The 25554-nt window shown below is 35.8% G+C and overlaps 1 protein-coding gene across 1 annotated transcript in view; it reads left to right on the forward strand.

Annotated features, from left to right (window-relative positions):
• Positions 1 to 25554, forward strand: part of USP47 (ubiquitin specific peptidase 47) — a 72066-nt gene that overhangs the window by 10916 nt on the left and 35596 nt on the right. Inside the window, exons 4-8 of the mRNA XM_014545885.1 lie at positions 734 to 872; positions 5479 to 5575; positions 11418 to 11563; positions 12308 to 12387; positions 14965 to 15114. Coding sequence (XP_014401371.1) covers positions 734 to 872; positions 5479 to 5575; positions 11418 to 11563; positions 12308 to 12387; positions 14965 to 15114 — 612 coding nt within the window. The remainder of the gene's footprint in view (positions 1 to 733; positions 873 to 5478; positions 5576 to 11417; positions 11564 to 12307; positions 12388 to 14964; positions 15115 to 25554) is intronic.

Consider the following 25554-nt stretch of genomic DNA (forward strand, 5'->3'; position numbering starts at 1 on the left):
ATTAGAATGCTTCTCTAGATAGTAGGTAATAATTAAACACAGGGCAGCCATACTGAAGCAATATCAGAATGTGCTCTCTGATCTGCTTTAATGTCATTATTTGTTTTTATGACATTGTGAGATTTTGATTAGTCCAACATTGAAATCAACTAAAAAATTTAGGAACCTCTGGATTCATAATTTGAGAATTCATGTTTTAAAATGCATAGTAATTACTCTTCAGCTTTGTCTTAATTGTTTGTGCTGTTTTTATATTTTTTTAATCCTTTTTGACATTTTTCTCATTAATGGGAGATTTCTTGTTGGAGAGAGTAGGAAACTTCATTTCATTCAATACTTACTGAGTATCCTCTACCTGCGAGGTCTACTTGGCAAGGATGATGTAAAAATTAACGATGGACTCTGTCATCAAGGAGTTTACAACTGTACTTTTGCTTTATTAGTACCAAAAATGTCTCCTCTTTCTCATGTAATTGAAAGAGAATTAAAGAAAATTGGGAAAGTAAGAACTTTGGAAGGAGACATGAGCAACTCTCCAAAGTGTTTTCTAAAAAGCATCTTCCAAACCTCCCTACACAGGAAAGTTGAGGGTATACACTCCTTTAAATGTCTTGGTGGTAAAAATAATAGTAAGGCCTCATCTTTTTCCTTTGCCTCAGCAATTAGTACGTCTTTTCTTTATTGTTTTAGCCACTTCTGCCATTTAGTAAATACTGATTATGCTGTATTTTAGGAGGATTCCAGTACTGGGGATGACAGTGCGCATGACAGACTTATAGGTCCACTTCCAAGAGAAGGTTCTGTGGGCTCGACCAGTGATTATGTCAGCCAAAGCTACTCCTATTCATCCATTTTGAATAAATCAGAAACTGGTAAGCTTCATCGTTGTATTTTCATGAAATATAGGGCATTTCAAGAGCAGTCTCAAGCCTAATCCCCTCATTTTATGGATTAGAAAACAGAGACCCAGAGTAAGATCAGTAGTTAACAGAAGCAAAGTTAGAACAAGAATGTAGTTTCCCTTTTCCTCAACCCATTGTTGTTTTTACTGTTTTGTTATTGCCACTATTGAGTAATAAAGTAAAAAATACTGAGTTTGTATTTTGAAGGAAGATTTATTTTTGGTAAGTTTGTATTCAAATTTAATCTTAAATTTTTGATACTGACTTGCTCTGTAAAGGAATGTCTCTGCTATCTTTTGGACTGGAATAGACTACAGGGGATACATCCATTTTGAAGCAGATAAACCAGGCTTATGTTACTAGATCTATTAGAGGCCCCGTGCACGAATTTGTGCACTGGTGGGGTCCGGCTGGCCCCGCCCTGGATCAGGGGGGGAGCTGGGGGTGAGGCCGGCCTGGGGGAGGGGCCGCGGGCAGTTGGTGGACCGGCCCTGCCCCCTGGTGAAACTCTAGGTCAAACTCTCGGTCGAGAGGACAATTTGCATATTAGCCTTTTATTATATAGGATTATGTCATCTTTCATTTTAACCTAATAATATATTTGACATTGATCATGTAAGTTTAAAATTCTGTTCACTTTTTCCCAAACATGATTAAACCTAGATTTTTAACTTTTTAAAATTTATTGGCTATGAAATTGCTTTTTTTATACCAAGGCTATTCCTTTATATATAATTGGTTAATTGCCTAAAAATGTAATTTAAATACTTTTGCATCATTGCATCTTACAATAAAACTTTGCATAGATAATATTATTCATATGGAAAGAAATGGAAACTGGAGTACAGAAAAGCCTTTGATTTTGCAACTAGTTAATGCTAGGTATGGCTTTTGCACCTTTAGTCTTAGAACTTCAAAATAGAGATGGTTTTAAGTATTATATACAAATATTTGGTATAAAAAGTTACGTTGCACATTTTGTTTGAATGTGATTGGTAACCTTCCATTTACTGTATTTTTAGTTAAGATGTAGACTGATTTTCTCAGCGCTAACTATTTGTGTAGGCTAGATGGTGTATTTGTTCTGGAAATTGCAGCAAAAGCTGGACTTAGGACCATTTATATCAGTAGGACTTTTGCAGCAAACTACCAAGAATAAAAGGGAATGCAGAATTATCTTGTATTTCAGACAATAGAAGACAATAAAGCTGTTTCTCTTTATACTGTTTACTAGAGGCCCGGTTTGTGCACTTGGGAGGATCCCTCAGCCTGGCCTGCGCCCTCTCCCAGTCTGGGAGCCATCAGTCAGACATCCTTAGTGCTGTCGCAGAGGCAGGAGAGGCTACCGCCACCGCCACTGTGCTCCCCAGCCATGAGCCTGGCTTCTGGCTGAGTGGCGCTCCCCCTGTGGGAATGCACTGACCACCAGGGGCCGGCTCCTGCATTGAGCGTCTGCCCCCTGCTGGTCAGTGCACATCATAGTGACTGGTCATTCTGCTGTTTGGTTGATTTGCATATTAGCCTTTTATTATATAGGATAATAGTGATTCTCAAATTTTTAGTTCTTACATAATCATTTGGGATGGGATACTTGTTAAAAATGTAGGTTTCAAAGCAATGCTGATTTAGCTGCTCTGGAGCAGGCTGGATAAATTGCATTTTGCACTAGTGGGGTCCCTTGGCCTGGCCTGCGGGATTGGGCCGAAACCGGCTCTCCAACATCCCCTGAGGGGTCCCGGACTGTGAGAGGGCGCAGGTCAGGCTGAGGGACCCCAACAGTGCACGATCGAGGCCGGGGAGGGACGCGGGAGGTTGGCCAACCGGGGAGGGACTGCGGGAGGACTCCAGGGCATGTTTGGCCCCTCTCGCTCAGTCCCGATTGGCCGGATCCCAGCAGCATGCTAACCTACCGGTTGGAGCATCTGCCCCCTGGTGGTCAGTGCACATCATAGCGACTGGTTGACCAGTCGACTGTCTGTCCCCTGGTGATCAGTGCACATCATAGTGAGCAGTTTAGCGGCCTTAGCATATCATTAGCATATTATGCTTTGATGGGTTGAACGGATGACTGGACACTTAGCAAATTAGGCTTTTATTATATAGGATGGCTTTTTGATGCCCATAAATTCTTAAAGACTAAAACATACTTTAAAAATGTTTTCTCTCTGATTATACAAATGTAATACAGATTCATTTTCACACTGTAAAATGGCCTATACTGGCAGTCAGACATCCCCCAAGGGGTCCCAGATTGGAGAGGGTGCAGGCTGGGCTAAGGGGCAGCCCCCCCCCCCCAGTGCACAAATTTCGTGCACCGGGCCTCTAATACAAAATAATATTAAATGTAAACTAATTGAAAAATAACATTTACATTAAAAACATTTATTTTGTTGAATTTCCATTTTCCTTAAGAAATTATTGTAAATCTTGGCACCATGTATAAAATATATTGATTGGATAATGCTCTCATGATTTCAACTTAGGACTCTAGGAACACATTTCTCTATAATGCAGTGGGCTTGGGAATTTAACATATTCTTTCCTGTCTTCTTTGCCTACCAACTCTTCTTTCGTAGCTAGCCACTGTAAATAGAAAATGATTGGGGGATGGGAAGGTATGAATTCTGAGGAATGAAGAGTGGATTGAAGGCTGAGATGGCCCCATAGGTGATTAGAAATTATGTGACTGGTTATGTTTCATTATTTAAATGCGTATCTGTCTTTGGGCAGTTTCTTTAATGGTTCTTTCATCTACTCCAGGAGTATGCCTGTTTGATTTCTACTTTATTACCTATTGGTTCTGTTCAGGATTTCTTTCCGCATGTGTCCTCTAAAAAATTGCATATGTTCTTACATTCTTTCCCCTTACTGGCTTATACTTAACAATATTTATTCACAACTATTTCAAGTATAAGACCCACTTGATGATAGTTGTCATTTGAAGTTTATTGATTTAGACAATGCATAATGAGAAAAGATTTATATTAATTCGGTAGCACTTTTAACTTGTCTCACTAAAATCTTCATATTTTAAGAAAATAGTAGTACATTCATGTGAGACATTGTTCATTCTGTTTAAATGGTGTTAAATCAAGTACAAACAACCATAGGTTTTTATATTATTTTATTGCTAATGGCAAAATAATGAGTGATGGCAAAAGTGAATTGCTATTACTTCCTCCTTCCCTTAACCCCCCTCCTCTACCACCTCCCCTTTTTTTTAAGCCCAGGGAAGGGAAACAAAATCAAAATAAGTGATACATGATTGGTCTGTAGGTACACAAAGGATAATAGTAGTTTTAAAGGGGTAGGTACAGTGGTTATCCTTGACTGTTGAGGAATTGGCCAAAGGAGACGGAGAAAAGGAAAAATCCTAGACAGCCTTAGCTGAGAAGTTAGAAATTTCTAATTGTTAGAAAATTGAAAAGGTAATTTGAAAAGCTTTAGTGAACACTTTCAGCATCTTTTGAGACAGGATTTGTTTCTTTTGAGACAATCAAGTCATTCAGTATTAACTTGAAGTAAATAAATGTAGTTAATAAGCAAGGTGTTTTCCACATTTTGCTCAAATAATGAGGTATAACTAAAATGATGAGACAGATTTTTGATGTTGTTGCTTATGTGTGTCTCATCAATGGCCTGTAGTCTACTTCAAAAGAGAAGTTACAAAAATGTTCTCAACAGTGGTGGCCATATCTAATCTATAATAATAAAAGCATAATATGCTAATTAGACTGGACGTCCTTCTGGACCACTTTGCAGACAAAGCCGGAGCTGCAAGGGAAGCCCAGGTCCTGGGTGCCTGCTGGCTGCTGGAGGGAAGCCCAGATCCCGGGTGCCAGAGGGAAGCCGGTGCTGGCAGCTGGGGGAAGGAAGGCCTACTCTTGCACAAATTTTGTGCATTGGGCCTCTAGTAAAATATATAAAGCTAAATACTTGTATTTTTTTGAAAAGCACTTGTGAATATTTAATGAACTCCCTCCATGTGGCTTCAAGCTAACAGGACACAATCCTCACCAGCTTAAATTTTAAGTTCATATAAGTTTCTCCTTTTTTCTTTCCCTCTTCTCCCTCCCTCTGATCTTTCCTACTTCCATCTCTTACTTCTTTTCTTACTCTTTGCATAGCAATGCTGATCTATAGAGTCTCATACTTTATGGGCATGTTAAAATAAAAGAAGTCATTCTGAGTTTTATATAATGAGTTTATCTCATATGTTATTAATTCCTGGTAGAAATTGGGTTATAGGGCCTGATGACAGAGATAACTGGTTCAGTTCAGTCTTCCTACATTGGGCGTGTGTGATAAAGTGAATATGTTTGTACTTTTCCATTTTAAACCACAACTTTTAGATTATTTTTATGTCAATTAAACATAATATTAAACATATTTCTCTTAAAATTTTATTAAATGCTACATAATATCCATGTATATCTCTGGACATATAAAAAAATATCCTGACTTTCTGAGAAGCAAGGTTTGCATAGTGCACATATTTCTTAGGTGCTGTAAGTTCTTTTTTGTTATTTTTTAAATATAAATGCTGACTAATGTATATTTGTGTTTTCTTTTTAAGGTTATGTGGGATTAGTAAACCAGGCAATGACTTGCTATTTGAATAGCCTTTTGCAAACACTTTTTATGACTCCTGAATTTAGGAATGCCTTATATAAGTAAGTATTTTAAAAATTCTATAACTAAAACTGATTAGAAATTAAAATATAGTTTTTAATGAATAAAATCAAATTTATCTTCTTACAGTTACTTGTAAAGTTTGGGGCATTTTTCACTTCATAAAACACATCAGAAAAATATATAAGAAAAGCGTTGTAGGAGAGATTGGTATATGAAAAACTTGTGAGGAGTGAGAATCAGAAGTTCATAGACAGCAAAGGATACAATTGATGAGATTTACATTTGGGATAAATTATTGTTTATAAGCTTCCCTTTATAGCTTTAACACGTTTATGAAGAAATATGTTATCATCTTTTTGAGATAATCTGAATATGTAAACCACTTCTTCTTTCCCTCACTTCTCAATTAAGAAGCAAAGTTGTAGTTTTAAACTTATAAACTTTGTTTCTAATTAAGATATAAAGCAACTGTTCTGTGTTTTCTGTTTGTGTGTGTGTTTTTTTAAAAGACTGTATATACATCAGATATTTTAAAATGCTTTATGAAGGCAGTCCATATGTAAGTAAACCCTAAAGTCACGCATTTATTTTTATGAATGCCTATGATAATACATTTAATACATCCTCACCGCGTATGTTTTCTTTAAGTTACACATAACTTTTATTTTTTCAAAGACATTTTATTTTTTTTTATTTATTTTTTTAAAATTAAATCTTTATTGTTCAGGTTACATTTGTTCCTCTTTTTTTCCCCCCCCATAACTTTGTCCAGTTTCTTCCCGCATCTCCCATTCCCCTTTCCCCGCCAAGAATAGTCAGTCCATTCCCTTTCTATGTCCCTGATTCATTATAATCACCAGTTCATTCTGTACATCAGATTATTTATTCACTTGGTTCTTAGATTCACTTGTTGATAGATGCATGTTTGTTGTTCACAATTTGTATCTTTACCTTTTTCTTCTTCCTCTTCTTAAAGGATACCTTTCAGCATTTCGTATAATACTGGTTTAGTGGTGATGAACTCCTTTAGCTTTTCCTTATCTGTGAAGCTCTTTATCTGACCTTCAATTCTGAATGATAGCTTTGCTGGATAAAGTATTCTTGGTTGTAGGTTCTTGGTATTCAGCACTTTGAATATTTCTTGCCATTCCCTTCTGGCCTGCAAAGTTTCTGTTGAGAAATCAGCTGACAGTCGTATGGGTATTCCCTTGTAGGTAATTGAGTCTCTTTCTCTTGCTGCTTTTAAGATTCTCTCTTTGTCTTTTGCTCTTGGCATTTTAATTATGATGTGTCTTGGTGTGGTCCTCTTTGGATTCCTTTTGTTTGGGGTTCTCTGTGCTTCTTGGACCTGTAAGTCCATTTCTTTCACCAGGTGGGGGAAGTTTTCTGCCATTATTTCTTCAAATAGGTTTTCAATATCTTGCTGTCTCTCATCTTCTGGCACCCCTATTATTCTGATGTTTGTACGCTTGAAGCTGTCCCAGAGGCTCCTTACACTATCTTCGTATTTTCGGATTCTTTTTTCATTTTGCTTTTCCGGTTGGGTGTTTTTTGCTTCTTCGCATTTCAAATCTTTGGCTTGATTCTTGGGCTCCTCTGGTCTGCTATTGGGTGTAATATTCTTTATTTCAGACCGTGTATGCTTAATTTCTAGTTGTTTCTTTATCATAGCATCGAGGGTCTCATTAGTTTTCGTGAGTCTCTCCTCAAGTTTATTGGCAGCTTCTAGCACATTTTTGCAAGCCCTCAAAATTGCGTTTTTTAGCTCTATATCCTCCATTTCTGTCATGTTTTTTTGTCTCCGCATTTTTTATACTTTCTTGGTGCACCCCCTAGTGGTCTTTGTGTGCAGTCTTGTTCTAGTTAAGCCTTGATTGTTGTAGTTAAAACTAGAGGGATTTGACCACCAGGCCGACTGTCGAAGACATTTTAAAGTACAAATAAACTGACTTCTTTCCATTTTCATGTTACTTTTGAGTAACATCTTTTAAATTATTATAAATATGTATTTAAAGTATTTTGGGAACTTTTAATATTGGTCATATTGTTCAAACAACATTATTTTACTGCTGCATTCATGTGTAAGCTCAATTTACTTATAAAAGTTGACATTTTTTTTCATTCAGCAAGTATTTGTTACCCAGTAGTGTCTATATGATAGGCACTTGGTGGATGGAAATGGAGTTAGAAATAAGGTCTTTGTTCTTGAGTAAGTGACAGATTGCTTTACAAAAGCAACATGTGTATGTATGAAATAGTTTAAATAACATTTAAGAATAGCTAAATACCATGAGAGTTTAGTGAGCAGGGTGATTAAGGAAACTTGGAGAAATGGCTTAATGTAGAAAGTGGAATTTGGGGTCATGAAGATAGGTATGGTTTAACCAGGTTGGGAAGATAAGAGACAGCATTACAGATGGGGGGACTTTCGAGAGTAAAAATTAGTAATAATAAGTGTTTTCTGAATGTTAGTTATTATTAGTTTGCATCAGACACAGTGCTGGGCACTTTACATATAGATTAATTTTTTTTTTTATTTTTTTTTACAGGGAGGAAGGGAGAGGGATAGAGAGTTAGAAACATCAGTGAGAGAGAAACATCAGCTGCCTCCTGCACACTCCCCACTGGGGATGTGCCCGCAACCAAGGTACATGCCCTTGACCGGAATCGAACCCGGGACCCTTGAGTCCGCAGGCTGACGCTCTATCCACTGAGCCAAACCGGTTAGGGCAATTAATTTAATTCTTATGGTAACTGTATGAATTACACAGTGTTATTATCCACATTTTACGAAGGAGGTAACTGAAGGCACAGAGAGGTTAAGTACTTTGCCAGAGGCCACAATGCTAGAAGTACACACCCAGTAGATATCAGAATCCCTTCCCTATTCTGCCTGTACTGTAGCTGATGCCAGTAAGGATAATATGCCGTAGGAGTCTTCTAGAGGTAGCATAATTGGAGTTTTGTCAGAGTACTAAAAGTTGCGGTTAAGATATGGAGTCGAGCCTGCCATTCAAACTAGAACATACTAAACAGTCGATGGTGATGTGCCTGCTTTGGCACGTAGTGCATAGAATGGGGATTCCAGGAGATTAACCACGACTCCTAATCCTTGAAAGTGGTCTGTAAATATATAGCATGGTGGAGAAGACTAAGAGCATAGCCAGGTCTACTCATTCAACAAATATATATTGAGTACGTACTGTGTATTAAGCACTGAAATGACAGTGGTGAATAAGACAAAGTCCCTCCTTTCAAGCTACCATAAGTCAGCTTATATAAATGAGTTCTTTTGCATAGTCATATATGTCATGAAGAAAATAAAGCAGGGCTATGTGGATAGAGTAACTGTCAGGAGGTGGGGTAGTCAGGGAATACTAAGGAACTACCATGTGACTAGACTTCACAGGAGCCAGTCCGGTGAAGATCTGAAAGAAGAGCATTCAACACAGAACTGCAAGTGCAAAGGCCTTTTAGAAACACAAATCCATTGTGACTGGAACCCAGTGGTGAGGGGGGGCAGTGAGACATAAGGTTAAATAGGAAGGCCAAATGCCATGGGGATTGTGAGAATAGAGTGATGTTTATTGTCGGTTGGGAAACAAAGCCTGAGAGCCTGATGATGTTTGATAATGTAGAACCAAAGAAAGGATGACTCTAAAAAGGTTGGACCTTGCTGCATTTCAGACAGGGTAGCACTAGCATGAACGGATAGGGTTCTGTTTCTTTATTTTCCTCACTTATTATATGATAGCCAACAGAGACTCTACCACTTTAGATGTTGAGGCATATAACTGATGCATTAAATACATTGTTTTAGGAAAGCTTATATATTGCAGCATGCAGAATTGATTTGAAAGATTGGGAACCCTGAAGGAATCTGTTATTAAACCAGACATGGATATATGAGGGTCAAAATGAAGTTGGTGGCAGTGGGTATTTCATATTGAAAACTGATATGACTTAGTCACAAATTTTATTTAGGAGTAAAGGAAAAGGAAGAATCAAATATGGCACCAAAGTTTCTAATTTAGGTGACAAGAGTAACAATAAGTACCAATGAGATGAAAAAACTTTTTAAGGCCTGGCCAGGGTGGCTCAGTGATTGAGTATTGACCCATGAACCAAGAGATCACTGGTTGGATTCCCAGTCAGGGCATATGCCTGGGTTTTGGGCTCGATCCCCAGTAGGTGAAGTGCAGGAGGCAGCCGATTGATATTTCTCATCGATGTTTCTATCTCTCCCTCTCCCTTTCTCTCTCAAATCAATAAAAACATATTTAAAAAACAAACAAACACCTTTTTAAGGTATTTATACCAGGCCTAAAGAACAGGTGAGAATTCAGTTGTATATTACAGTAATTCCTCCCCACTAACTGAATTTCCCTAGCAAGAAATTTAAGCATTCTGTATTTTTTTTTTTTTTTTATTGCTTAAAGCATTACAAAGGGTATTACATATGTGTCCTTTTTTTCCCCGCCCTTGACAATACCCCGGCTTCCCCTACCCCCCAGTGTCTTATGTCCATTGGTTAAGCATTCTGTATTTTGACTTCATTGTTTTTTTACAGCTACTGGGGGAATTTTAGATCCCATAATGTCAAGTATAAATCCCTTCTATTGAGAAAAAGAATAAAAGAGTGCTAGGGTTGAATATACAAAAGTGGATAATGACTTGAGGTGTTTGCAAGGAAGCTTTGAGAAGAAAAAGTTAAATGTATTCCACTGACACCTTTCAAACAGAAGGGAGCTTCTGTGTGTAAAAAAAGGAACAGGACTCAGAACTGCAATTTCTTAGCCCTAAATAAGCAAAGTATTGCATACTTTAACAGAAGGACATACCAAAAGAAGAAGAAAAAGAGAAAGATTTTTAGTATATATATAACTTGCATTACAGGAAAGTAAATGTTGCATCCTTCTCTGAAACTAAGAAAGTTCTAGTGAGGAAGTGGGAAGTAGTAATATTATTGCCAGCTGAAGAGAAAGAGAATCATTAATATATCCTTATTTAATTTTGTCTTTGGCATTGTATTTTATTGTATATAAATTATTTTAAGGACTTTTGTGGCTACATTACAAACTTTAATCCCACCAAATCTTATTTTTTCAATGAGCTCTTAAATTCTTTGATTAGGAATTTGCTTCTTATTGAGACCTTGTAGTTAGGGCTAGAGTAATGTTTATCAGAAGTATGTTGAGGATAAATATCGAATCTGGATTACTTTATCTTAATTTTTAAAACATTTTATTAAGGAAAATTTCAAACATTAAAAAATAGTGAAATGTTATTATGAATGTAACTGTACCTATCATCAGTTTTGAATGTTATCATCTCATGATCAATTATTTTATTCTGTAATCCTCCACTCTAATTTTTTGGAAGCTCACCCCTGTCATATCACCTAAATTATAAAAATCTGTTCAAATCGATTGATAAGTCCCTTAATCTATTTTTAGTCCCTTTCTGTCTTTTCCCCCCTTATAATTTATTTCTTGAAAATATATATTCATTTGTCCTGTAATTTCAACAGTTTGGATTTTGATGGTTGAATGCCATAGTGTCATTTAATTATTGTTCTATTCCCTGTATTTTTTGTGAATTAATAATTAGAACAAAAGTCTTGATTAAATTTAACAATTTCTTTTAAATGTGCTTTGTCTTTCATTCATATTGCTTTCTAATGTCTTTTTTCTTATTAATGTCTAAATTTCCTCTGAATTTTATGAATTCTTGAAAGACTAGTATTTCATTAGATATTAATAGCTTCAGTTAATATCCATGGTCTATATATGATCTTACATTACTGTGATGTTAATATTAATTATGCTTTAACAAATAAAAATATTTTATAAATAATTTTTAATCATTTCTTTTCAATAGGTGGGAGTTTGAAGAATCTGAAGAAGATCCAGTGACCAGTATACCATACCAACTACAAAGGCTTTTTGTTTTGTTACAAACCAGCAAAAAGAGAGCAATTGAAACGACAGATGTTACAAGGAGCTTTGGATGGGATAGTAGTGAGGGTACTAATTCTCTTGTAATGATAAATATTTCTAATATTCAAAGGAATTCTGGCAGACAGTATTATAAACAAATAGCAAAATAACACAAATTAAGAACTTAATTAACTTTACCTTAAACATTTTCACTCTTTTTGCTGGGATTTAAAAATAACTTTCTTTAAAATTTAAGTTCTGAGAGATAAATTTTTTATTATGTATTTTTTTAAATCCTCACTCCAGGAGTGAGAATATTTTTTCCATTCATTAGACACATCGATTGGTTGCCTTCTGCTCATGCCCTGATGGGGCAGGGGTTTGAATCTGCTAACGAGGTACTTGCCGTGACTGGAAATTGAACCCTTGACCCTTTGGTCCTCGGACTGATGCTCTTAACTGAGCAAGATAGGTCAGGGCTAAATTTTTTATTAATTAAAAATTTCCTCTAAAATACACTTGGTTATACTCTATGTGTACTTAAACTAAAATTTTTTAAATTTGTCATCTTAGATTTTTCTTAACTCTATAGTAAAAAAGAAAATAATAATAGCAAATATTACACATAGCACCATAAAGCATATGTTATCTGTAAATGTTGAGATCTCTTCATTCTTTACTGTAATTGCTTTTTCATGACTATAATGTGTATTTTTTTAGCAGTTTGTGTAGACTTTTCCATGTTTCTGACAAATTTGTCTTTAAACAACAAATTAGCATTTTATTACACTAAATATATTGCTATTTTAATTAAATTTTGTCTTAAAATAGCTTGGCAGCAGCATGATGTACAAGAACTGTGCAGAGTCATGTTTGATGCTTTGGAACAGAAATGGAAACAAACAGAACAGGTAATTCATCTCTCTCAAGTTGAGGGGAGTGTTTTCTAATAAATCATTCATTACCGTAAAGGGACTTTTATTCCATTGAAATGTTTTGGCTTGCTCATAGTTCAGTTGTGAAAATACTAAATGGGGAATTGAAAATACTAGGTTCTCAGTTGGCCATTAACTGAGAACCTAATAAAAAATAATAAAAATTCTCATTAAACTACTGTAGATCTCAGTTTCCTCATCTTTATAATAATGAAGTTGGGCTCTATTCTCTAGTAGAAGGTTTCTTTTTAGCTAAAAACTACATAATTCTTATGTATATAAGTGTGGTGTGTGTGTGTGTGTGTGTATGCATACATACATGCATACGTACATGCATACATACATGTGGTATGCATGATTTAAGGAGATGATTTTTTAAAATATATTTTATTGATTTTTTTACAGAGGAGGGGAGAGGGATAGAGAGTTAGAAACACTGATGAGAGAGAAACATCGATTAGCTGTCTCCTGCACACCCCCCACTGGGGATGTGCCCGCAACCAAGGTACATGCCCTTGACCGGAATCGAACCTGGGACCCTTGAGTCCGCAGGCCGACGCTCTATCCACTGAGCCAAACTGGTTAGGGCAAGGAGACAATTTTTGAACAGTATTTTCAGATATTCATTAAGTACAACATATGTCTTGTAATCTGTAGCACATTACAAAGTATATTCATCAAGCATTACCTTAGTTTTGACCATAGTCATATGCTTTTGACATTTAGGATCCTTGTTGTTCTGACCCTATTTTTCTTATCCACTGGAAGGAGGAATGGGTTAGAAGAATGAAAAAACCTTAGATATGTCATTGGGATGAGGAGTAAGGCTGAACTGATGGGACTGAGGACTCAGCACAGAGGATTTATACTGGGTGCAGTGATAGAGGATCATAGAGATAAAACAAAGGGACTCGGTGGAGAATCTGGACAACAGCCCAGAGGGTCTGTTTTCTCATTGAAACTATTATGGTGGCTTAGGCCAGAGGTTTTAAACTAGATTGCGATCCCTTCATGGTTTATGAAATCAGTTTAGTAAATATACACCAGCACTTAAAAACAAAACAAAAAGGAATAGAATGGAAAATAAGAGAGCATCACATAAGTAAGGGTAAGTATTGTTGTTATGTAACTTTTGTTACAGTTATATGTACTGGGTTGCAATGAAAATTACTTTCTTTCTGTGGGTTGCTATTGAAACTGTTTGAAAAACACTAGATTAAACCACTACAGAATTATAGAGAAGACAAAATCAAATATGACTGGGACAGGAGAATGAAGAAGACTTCATTAAATATTAGAGTAGACAATGAAGGTGGATCCTAGTTTGAAGGCTTATTAAGTTCTAGATATTAGAAGAGATTTAAATTTATGAGAGGTAAACTATAATGTGCGTTCTTCTTAAGAGATTTGAAAATATGTTAAGTTTATTTAGTGATCTAGTTTCTCTAAACAGTCCTGTGGGGTTGTATTTTAATAATTTATATAGATGGTATTAGTGGCCTCTTTTTTTCTTCATAAGTCTGAAGTTACCCTTCTTCTTATTACATCCCTCTATGGGTTAACACTTTTATTAAGGGCAGCTGGGGCATTCCTGCTCAGTTCCAAAGTTTGGGTACAAGAATTTTGAGGCAAGACATTCACATGGAGAGAGTTTCCTTACTTAGGGAGTTATGTGCCTTCTTTGGGCCAGGCAAGAGATCCATTATTTTAGGTGAAGATATTTTAAGGGAGATGGAATTTAAGATTTTTAAAAATTTTCTGTACATTAAAAGAAAATTATAACCTCCTTAAAAATAATTTTATATATGTTACTGAAAGTTAAACAGTTTTGTTTGTGCTAGCAGATATTATTTTAAAAATATGAATATATTATTGTGAGAGTGGTGATATGCATATGTAAAGCTATAAAAACAGCCAGTTATTTAATTGTGTAATTATCAATGTACCTAAAGTGATAGATTAGGATGTATTTTCAGCCTAATGAAAAGATATGACACTTAATAGTATAATAAATTGGTAACTGATTTCAACAGAACATTGTTTAATGATGGGGTTTTTAATCTTCTATATATGTAAAAGGCTAATATGCAAAGGGTCCCCTCGGGAGTTCAACTGGGAGACCAGGAGTTTGATTGCTTGCGGACCACCAGGGGGTGGTGCGGTACGAAGAAAGGCCCTGGCTGGCAGCCAGGGAAGGGAGGCCCCGGCCGTCAGCCGGAAGGCCCTAATCATCCCTGATCGCCAGGCAGGCCTAAGGACCCTACTCGTGCATGAATTTCGTGCGCCAGGCCTCTAGTATATGATAATTGAAATAGGTAATTTTTGTACATGATTTTTAAATTAGTGTTAATCTAATTTTGATTTTTAGTTGATTTTTATCAAGCCTTGACTTTTTTTCAATAGAATTTTAGACAAATCTTAAAGCTTTCTGAAACTTCAGTAAGAATGAATATCCTTTTGAAATTCGTATTTAAAAGCATGAATTGTGTTTTCACATTTTTAAAAAAATTATTTTTAAGGAACACTTTAAAATGTAAATGTTCTTATTTTTAGGCTGATCTTATAAACGAACTATATCAAGGCAAGCTGAAGGACTACGTGAGATGTCTGGAATGTGGTTATGAGGGCTGGAGAATCGACACATATCTTGATATTCCATTGGTCATCCGACCTTATGGGTCCAGCCAAGCATTTGCTAGTGTGGTGTGTACCTTTCCGCTGACTGCTTGTGTATCATACACAGAATACATAATAGCACAGTGGTATAATCTTTGATAAGGTAAGTATCATCCTAGATACACCTTCTTGGGTTGTTAATCATTCCTGCATTTAAACTAGCAAGATCTAGAAGATTTTTGACCCTTCAGTGAGTCCTAATAGTGCATGTATACATGTATATGAGGGAAAGTAAATGCATATGTACTGCCTCATGGCTCAGTGTTTTATTCTTTCTGATAGTTGACTAGATTATTTCACTTTATTTATTTTTTTTACCTCTAAACAATCTGTTCCATAAATGCTATTTTGTGACCTTTTGTTGCATTGAGAAGTACATTTTGTTTTGGGGACATTTTGTTCCATACACTTTTAAAATTGGAAAAATAACCTTTGGTTTAATGATAAGCAGAGGCCACATTTTTAAAGGAGCATTCCTATGCTAAAATTTAATTTAAATATATGCATTTAAGAAGCACAGATAATTTGAAGAATCAGAACTATATATGGTTTATTTATATATTGAGTATGTAAGTGGGAGATTAAGATTTCTTTTCTTTTTTTTTTTTTTTAAATATATTTTATTGATTTTTTACAGAGAGGAAGGGAGAGAGATAGATAGTTAGAAACATCGATGGCAGAGAAACATCGATCAGCTGCCTCCTGCACATCTCCCACGGGGGATGTGCCCGCAACCCAGGTACATGCCCTTGACCGGAATCGAACCTGGGACCTTTCAGTCCGCAGGCCGACGCTCTATCCACTGAGCCAAACCGGTTTTGGCGAGATTAAGATTTCTTAGTCTTCCTGTTAACCATTTCTTAATTGATTTTGTTATTATTATTGCATTTTATCCTTATGTGTGTTTACTTATGTGAAAGGAGAGTCACAGAAGGAGTTACGTTGATATTTAAAATGAGAGAATTCTGAAACATTTATTTAGAACCTATTATGAGCCAGGAGAAACTTTCAGAGCTAACTAATACATCTGAAAAAGAATTTCGTCATGATGTTGTTTGGGCCTTATTTATGCTAACAAACTGATAGTGGCTCGTAGCTAAAATCAGTGTTTTTAAAGCTAGTTCATACTTTATCTAAAATAGTGCTACATGTGTGGTTTAGTCCTCTGGTCTCTAGGAAAATTGATACCCTTTGCTGTTTTCTTCTACTTTTATATGGCTATCAGAAAATGATCAGCAAGACGTTACAGAATTTTATGAGTGGAATCTAAAGTAAAAGACCTTTCCTGGATAGTGGCAGATCAGGTCTCCTTTCTTTCCTCCACTGTTTTTTAGTTTACTTCCTGAGTAGATTTGAAAAATTTTGTGCCCTTTGTAAACTACCATTTTAGGTATGTGAGATTGGCTGTGGTTTGAGTTACTAGTTTTGTTTTTCATTTATGTTTTGCTTTTTCTTTATTTTGGCAGTTTACGTTAGAAGTGACATACTGAAAAACCATTGGAAATTAGTTAGCACTTGTCTTTCAATGGTTTATTTTCCTAACTCATTTTTAAATATTGGCATTTCTTGAGCAAAATATACTAGGGAAATATTTGGTAGGCCCAAGTGATACAGAATATTTCTTCTAATTTGTTTACAAAAGTATTTTTTAAAAGGGATTTTTCACGTATACATTTAGTTTAGTTTTTTGATATATTCTGAGGAAGCTAGTTTTATTTGTCTTTTGCAGTGTTGAGTATTCAGCAAATATAATTGCTTAGCAATTTTTTTGTCATGCTTTATTTACCTACTGAATTGCCACCACTCTCAAGTACATTATAGACACAGCAGAGGAGCTATTTGGAGAATATTTTTGAAGGAGTGTAAAAAGTCACATTTCTAAGTGGAATTCTCCAAAGGTAGTATCCTCCCTTAAAACACAGATGGTGGTGGTGGTGATTCAGTGGGAACTGGAAGCTACAGCTATGAGGCAGTATGTGAGCAGGTTTATAACACACATGCGCTAATAGGGCTTGCAGAAGGCAACTTAAAACTTCCTAGACTTTGCTGGAATCTCTTGAGGGAAATAACAGCAGGTGAAACTACCCAAGATAGGGGTTCTAAGGAGGATACTACCTTCAGAGAACTTTAGTTAGAGGTAAGTGACTTCCCATTATTTTCTGAATTCAAAACTTACAACCTATACTTCTTAATCCACAGAAATCATCACACAGCATCTAAAATAATTTTTATATCACTGTTTGCCATTGTGTATTTTGTTAAGTTTATATGTTTAGAAGAATTATATAAATGTGGATTGTAAAAATCTAGTTAAAAGGAGAAGTGTAAAATCTCATTAAGGCTATATATAATATTTGGCCTTAATTTGAATTGAACTCTTAAATTTATTTTGTAACTTTTAATTTTGGATTCTTTCTTTTTTGTATATATATATATATATATACACACACACACACACACACACACACACACACACACACATACAAATACAATCACACATACATACATAGACACACAACATTGACAGTTATATGTTCTGTTTATAGTATGTTCTGTTCATATCAGTGAGGTTGAATAACACCTAATGTTTAATTTCAGACAGTTACATTTGAGGTTCTGTTAAAATTGAAGCTTTTTTACTTTTAATCATCTAAAACATGGACTTGTGTTATCTCCATGTTCAAATAAATTATTTGAGAATAATGTTTAAGATTAAAATATGAATAAAATTAACATGTAGCTAATTTATCCTTACGATATCTATGATTAATTTTTATGGGAGTTTTCAGCATGATTGATAGACTTATTTCTAATAAGTATGAGAAGTTGCCTCCAATTAAAAAAACTTTTCATCATAATATTTTCCTTGTTGAATTATATTTTAGTTATTATAACTATGATACTTATGAAATTTCTGGTCTTCATTTTACCTGGCCAAGTAGGGCATCAGTATTTAAGGGTTCTCTGACATTCTCTATCTCTCAGATTGAATTTATTCAATACTAGTCTCCCACTGGATTTAATAGATGTTTGGGAGATCTTTGATTAAATTTGGGAAACTCAGTAACTATAATCCTTTTTGTGAAGTTCATGGTACAAATTTTTTTTTAAATGTCCCGAGAATTCCTGTAATAGGGAAATTTGTTTAACTGTATTTAACCTAGCCTTGTCTTTCTCTGTGGGACATCTGTTAATATTTCAAAGGACACTTAGATTCTGAGGAATAGATTTTGGGAAGCACTGCATTAGATTAAGGTGATTTAAGGACTATTTCTACTTTGTCACATTAACATTTATGTCCTTGGGATGTTGAGGGAGTGTGAGAATGCTAAAATATATGTTTCAATTTCCTGTTGTTTTATATATTTTACTAGAGGCCTGATGCATGAAATTCATGCAAGGGGCTCGGCCCTCACAGTCACAGTGGCTTGTCTTGGCCCTTGCAGCCCCAGCTTTGTCCGGAAGGTCGTCCGGAAGGATGTCCGGCTGTCTGGTCTAATTAGCATATTACCCTTTTATTGTTATAGATTCTTACTCCTAAAAAATTAGCACCAGCAGAAATGTTGTTTGTATTAGTATTTTAAAAAATTTGTTCTTAATGATTTTTTTAGATCATCAGAACCTTTTATTTTTCACTGATTAGAGCTGTCTATATTAAAACTAGTCTTTCTGAATGTTATGATCAAAGAAATCTTGAATCTGCATATTGCCAGGCACATTTCAGAATGTATTATAAGGAGATAGTCTAGAATACATAATACATTATGATGATACATAAAAATTAGATACATAATTTTTATTGGTTAATTGTGAAAGCCTGTTTCACAAACTAAATAAAAATGATAGCGCCTCATATGTTTGACATTAACAGGGGAGGTGCTTTTCATTTTTAACAGTAAAATTTTAGACACTATATTTTAAGGGTATCTTTTGTCATTTAACATATTTATTGAGTTGCCTACTCTGACAGGCACTGTTCTAGGTAATTTCCTATTAAGATACTTTTATTCTATTATTGGGTAAGTATATTTAAATATCTGTTTATTATAACAATATGTGTTCAAAAGTCTGAAATGGGTTTAGCTGTACAGTTCCATATAGTGTCTTTGGAAAGATCAGATTATGTAAAAGAGGTTTTGTTTCATAAGTAAATATAGTTTAATGAGCTTTAAAAATATTTTTTAATTGATTTCAGAATGGAATGGAGAGGGAGAGATAGAAACATCATTGATGAGAGAGAATCATTGATTGGCTGCCTCCTATATGCCCCCCACTGGGGATCAAGCCCACAAGCCGGGGATATGCCCTGACTGGGTTCATAAGTTGACACTCAACCACCGAGCCACATGGGCTGGGCTAATGATTATTTTTAAGTTTTGAATGATTGTTAAATTTATAACTTTAAAATTGTTAAATTTATAAGTATTCATAAAATCATAAGCATTTCAAGTGTTTACACAAGTTTATATCATAAGACATACACCCTGATTTAACAGGTGATTTGAACATTGTTATATGGCTGGCTCAGTGGTCCAACTTTGTAAGCATTACATAAAGAAAAATTGCTTCCATAGACTACCCTCATTTTTCCAGGAATCTGTGTGGTTGGATTAGAGAGAACCAATTTAAAAAGTGGGGCTTCTGCTTTCAGGAAAATGGAATAGATGTACAATTTCTTATTCCTTCCGTAAAACAACTGAAAATCTTGAACGTTATATACAAAACAAACATAAGAAGTCTCTGAAAGGTGGAGAAAAGGCATAAAGACTAGTGGACTGAAGGAATGACATGGGGTGAGTTCCTTGGGTTTTCTTTTTGCCTACTTTATCCCAGACTTGAATATGAAAAAGTTGGCAATCTGGAAACAACAGGCACAGACTAAAAAGACTACTCTATCAAAAGGCCAGGACAGCCTAGTAAGGCACAAAATGTTTATACAATAACGGCTCTGCTCCAGCCAAGCACCATGGAAAAACTTTGTTCCCCAACTCATGCCAGCTGTTATGGATCCTCAACTTCTACCCTCATCAAGTTATAACAAAGTTCTCCAACTTTGTACCAGGGTGACATCAGAGAGGACTGAGTAGCTAGCCAGAAGTTTCATCTATGCTGGGCAGTAAGGAACCTTCCCACTGCTATTCTCCCTTTCCCCTGGTTCACTGTCACTAGAGACCACATGGAGAGCCTGCCTTTAACTCCCATCTGACAGTAAGGAAGTGCTTCTTTCCCTCCCCACTGGATTGATACCTCATGGAGGAGAATCAGAACTTCTACCCTCCTCCCGTAGTAAGAAGCTTAGTCCCCTCACAGCCAAGGTGATATCAGCAGAGGCCTACTGAGCAGCCAGAATCAGTACCCTTGCCCTTTAGTAATGAGGAGCTCCTCTTCAACTCAGGTATCAACAGAGGCCAAGTGGGAAACCTACACTTCTACTTCCACCTGGCAGTAATGAGACAGGGACCTTTTCCCCAGCTGGAGCAGTGTCAAAGGGATCAGCTAAATCAGAAGATTTTAATGGGGTCTAGAATCAATAGACAAAAAACAAAACAAAACACTGAAATGACAGACGTTAGAATTATCTGACAAATATTTTAAAGCAACCATCATAGAAATACTTCAATGAGAGATTCCAAACCCACTTGAAACAAATGAGGAAACAGTCTCAGGGAAGAAGTAGCGGATATAAAGAAAAATAAAATAGGAATTTAGAGCTGAAAAATGTAATAACAATTTAAAAAAACTCAACAGATATACTCAACAGCAGAATGGAGGAGACAATGGAAAGTATTAGTGAACTCACTTGAAGACAGAACAATAGAAATTGCCCAATCTAAACAGCAGAGTGAAATAGACTGAGGGGGAAAAGTTCCTCAGAGACCCATGGGACTAATAGTAAAAGATCTAACATTTGTGTCACTGGAGTCCTGGAAGGAGAGAAAAAAGAAGGCAACACTGAAAATATTCAGAGAAATAATCAATGAAAACTTCCCAAATTTGGCAAAAGGGATAAGTCTACAGATCCAAGAAGCTGAACAAACGCCAGATAGGATAAGCCAGAAAAATTCTACATCAACTCAAATTGTAGTCATACTTATAAAAACTAAAGACAAAGAAAATATCTTGAAAACAGCAAGTGAGAAAAGGCACCTTGTAGGGGAAAGCTACTCTTGATTTTTTCAAAGTACATTTGTCATAAAAAACTATGGAGGCCCGAGGGAAGTGGCACATTTTTCAGGTGGGTGTTGAAAGAAAGAACTGTCAAGTAGTCTTATACCCAAATTCTTCAGGGAAATCAAGACATTCTTGGATGAACAAACACTAAGAGAATTTGTCAGCAGCAGACCCAACTTTAAAGAATGGCTAAAGAAATTTCTCTAAACAGGGAATGATTAAAAAGTAGTATCTTGGAACATTAGGATGAAAAAAACATGGTAAGTAAAAATCTGGGTAAATAAAATCGGCTTTCCTCCTCCTCCTGAGTTTCCTAAATTATGTTGGATGGTTCAATCAAAATTATCACACTTTCTGATATGATTCTAAATATATAGAGAGGAAATGTTTGAGATAATTTTATTATAAATGGAAGAGGATGAGAAGACATAAAGGGAGGTAAGGTTTTTGTACTTCACTTGAACTGGGAAAAGGATGGCACCAGTAGGCATTATGTGTATATAATATAATACCTAGAGCAACCACTTAAAAGAAGATATGTTCAAAACAGTATGATAAAATAGAATTCAAAAAATGTGCAAGTAATCCTCCGGAAGGGAGGAGAAACAAAACAAAAAAACAACACCTAAAATAGCAAACTTAGTTGTGTATAAATGGTCTAACTATACCAACTAAAAGGTAGAGATCAGCCCTAACCGGTTTGGCTCAGTGGACAGAGTGTCGGCCTGCAGACTCAAGGGTCCCAGGTTCGATTCCGATCAAGGGCATGTACCTTGGTTGCAGGCACATACCCACTAGGGAGTGTGCAGGAGGAAGCTGATCAATGTTTCTCTCTCATTGATGTTTCTAACTCTATCTCTCTCCCTTCCTCTCTGTAAAAAATCAATAAAATATATTTTTTTAAAAAGGTAGAGATCAGCATATTAGCTTAAAAAACAGCAACAGCATGACCCAGTAATATGCTGTCTACAAAAACCTCTCTTGAAGTACATTGATGTAGGTAAGAGAGGGGCATTATGTAATGATAAAATGGCCAATTCATCAAGAAGACAGCAGTCCTAAATGTGTATGTACCAAATAATAGAGTTGCAAAACATAGGAAGTAAAAACTGCCCAAACTAAAAGGAGAAATTGACATAGCTACAATTGTCAGTGCACCTTTCTCAATAATTGATAGGTAGACCCTCTAGACAGAAAATTAGCAAAGATATAGAACTCAACAACACCATCAACCAACAGAATTTAATAGATATTAAGAAAATGCTGCACTCAACAATAGCAGAGTCTTACCTTGGTGCTAAACTAGACAAAAACAGTTAAAACAAATAAAAAATTATGACAAGGCTAGTGTCCTTAAGGCATATAGATGGGGTAATCCTTAGCAAAATATTAGCAGATAGAATTAAATAATACATTCCAGGTATTCTGGGCTGATCAGTATTTTTTTTAAATCGATGAGTTACTCTACCAAAAGGAAAATTTACATGATCACATCAATTGACTCAGAAAAAGCACTTGATAAAATACAATAAACACTCATGATAAAAACTCAGAAAACTAGAAGTAAGGTAATTTTTGCAACTTGATAAAGAACATATTTTTAAAAAACCTATAGCTAACACAATACTTCATGGTAAATGACTGAGTGTTTTCCCTCTAGAATGCCAAGGATGTCTGTTCTCAGCACTCTTATTCAATACTAGAAGCCCGATGCACGAAATTCATGCAAGGGCTCGGCCCTCACAGCAAACCCCCCCCCCCCCAACTTCGTCCAGAAGATCTTTCGGATGGTTGTTCTGCTTTTTGGTCTAATTAGCATATTAGCTCTTTATTATATAGGATAGTATTGGAAGTCTTAGCCAGCACAATAAGGCACGAAGAGGAAATGAAAGGCATGCCAATTAAAGGGAGATATGAAATTGCCCCCAACCCTGTTTTAGATAACATATTTTATATAAAAATATCATGGATATAACTGAATTTAGCAGGGTAGCAGGTAATAAGATAAAGCTACAAAAATCAATTGTATTTCAAAATACTAGCAAAGAATATGTAAAAGTGAAATTAAAAACACAGTACCATTTACAGTTATGGAAAAAGATCTTAGGTGTGAATCCAACAAAATAGATACTGTGACCTATGTGTTAGAAACTACAAACTCTGAGGAGAATCTATATAAAAGTCTAAGCGACTGGTCACCTGGCCGACTGGCTGGTAGCTATAATGCGCAGTACCACCAGGGGACAGATGCTCCAACTGGTAGCTATGATGTGCACTGACCACCAAGGGGCAGACGCTTAATGCAGGAGCTGCAGAGCTGCGGTGACTTGGCAGCTGTGTTTCTTGGCGGGTGATATACCCAGATCAAGAGGAGGGAGCCCAATTCCAGGGTGCGTCATCTGAGAACCCCCCTCTCAGAATCTGGGACCCCTCAGGGGATGTAGGAGAGCCAGTTTCGGCCTGATCCCCACAGGCCAGGCCAAGGGACCCCACTGTTGCACAAATCTGTGCACTGGGCCTCTAGTGTTTAAATAAATGGAGAGACATACTGTGCTAATTGATTGGAAGATTCAGCATAGTAAAGATATTTATTCTCTCCCAAATTATATAGTTTTAGTGCAATTCCTTTCAAAATTTTTGATGATATACATAAGTTCACTCTAAAATTTATGTAGGAGGCAAAGAACTAAAATAGCTCGAATTTTGGAAAAAGAAGAATAAGGTTGGAGAAATCAGTCTACATGATTTCAAGACATATAGTGATATTAATCAAGGCTGTGTGCTATTGGTGGAGGGATACACAAATGGATTAGTGGAACAGAAGGGAAAACAAACAGATTCAACAAATAGACCTATCTGATTTTTGAGAAAGACACAAAAGTAATTAAATGGAGGAACGATGATTTTTTCAATATATGGTGTTGGAACAATTGGGCATCTATATGTACAAAAATTAACTCAAAATGGATCATAGACTTAAACATAAAGTGTAAAGATATAACCTTAGAAATATAATTAGGAAAGAAGTCTTCCAGATCTAAGGTTAAGCAATGAGTTATTAGATTTGATATCAAAAGTACAATCCACAAAGGGAAAAATTGAGAAGTTGGAACTCCTCACAATTACAAATTTGGTCCTTGACAGCCATTCAAAGAGAATAAGAATAGAAGCTACAGACTGGGAGAATATACTTGCAAACCAAATATCTGACAAAGAATTAATAGGATATATAAAGACGTCTCCAAACACAATAGTAAGAAAGATACCCCAAACAATTCATTTAGTCAGTTGAAAAAAAGACAAAACATTTCATCAAAGAGGATATACAGATGTAAGGAAAAGATGTTCCTATCACTAGGGAAATACAAATTCAAACTACAATGAGGATATCATTGCCTACCTACAGATGGCTAAAATAAAAAACAATGATAGCACTAAAAGCTGGTGATAGTGTGGACAAACTGGATCACACTCATTTTTGGTGGGAATGTGAAATGTTACAGATATCTTCATATAAAACGAAACTTGTAATTACTATGAATTCTAGCAGTTGTACTCTTGGTTACTTATCCCAGGGAAATGAAGTTATGTTCACACAAAAACCTGTACACAAATGTTCATAGCATCTTTATGTTAATATTCCAAAGCTGAAATCAGCCCAAATGTCCTTCATCAGGTGAGTGATTAACAAACTTGTACATACAAATCATAGAATACTACTCAGCAATAAAAAGGAATAAATTACGGATATACACAAAATCTTGAATGAATTTCCATGGAATTATGCTGAGTGGGGGGAAAAACCGATCTCAAAGGTTACATATATGATTCCATTCATATAATATTTTTGGTGTGACAAAATTTTAAAACTGGAGGACAGCTTAATCATTGCCAGAGCTTATAGATTTGGTGGGGTCAGCAGGTGGATGGGTAGATGGTTACTATAAAAAGGCAACCTAAGGCATCCTTGTGGTGTAGGAACTGTTCAGTCTCTTGACTGGTGATGGCTCCATGATCCAATACAGGTGATAAAACTGTAGAACTTAATATGCACACAAATACAGACAAATGACTATACCAAAACTGGGGAAATCTGAATAAGATAGGTAGAGGTATCAATGTCAATATCCTGGTTGTGATATACTATACTTTTGTAAAAGGTTACCATTGGAGGAAACTGGGCAGAGTCTATAAGGTTTCTGTCTATTATTTCTTATAATTGTGCATGAATCTACAGTTACCTCAAAAATTGCAATTAAAATAAGTGGATGGCTTAGGTTAAAAGTATTTGGAGTC

This window comes from Myotis brandtii, unplaced genomic scaffold (assembly GCF_000412655.1).
Source record: "Myotis brandtii unplaced genomic scaffold, ASM41265v1 scaffold422, whole genome shotgun sequence".
Lineage (NCBI taxonomy): Eukaryota > Metazoa > Chordata > Mammalia > Chiroptera > Vespertilionidae > Myotis > Myotis brandtii.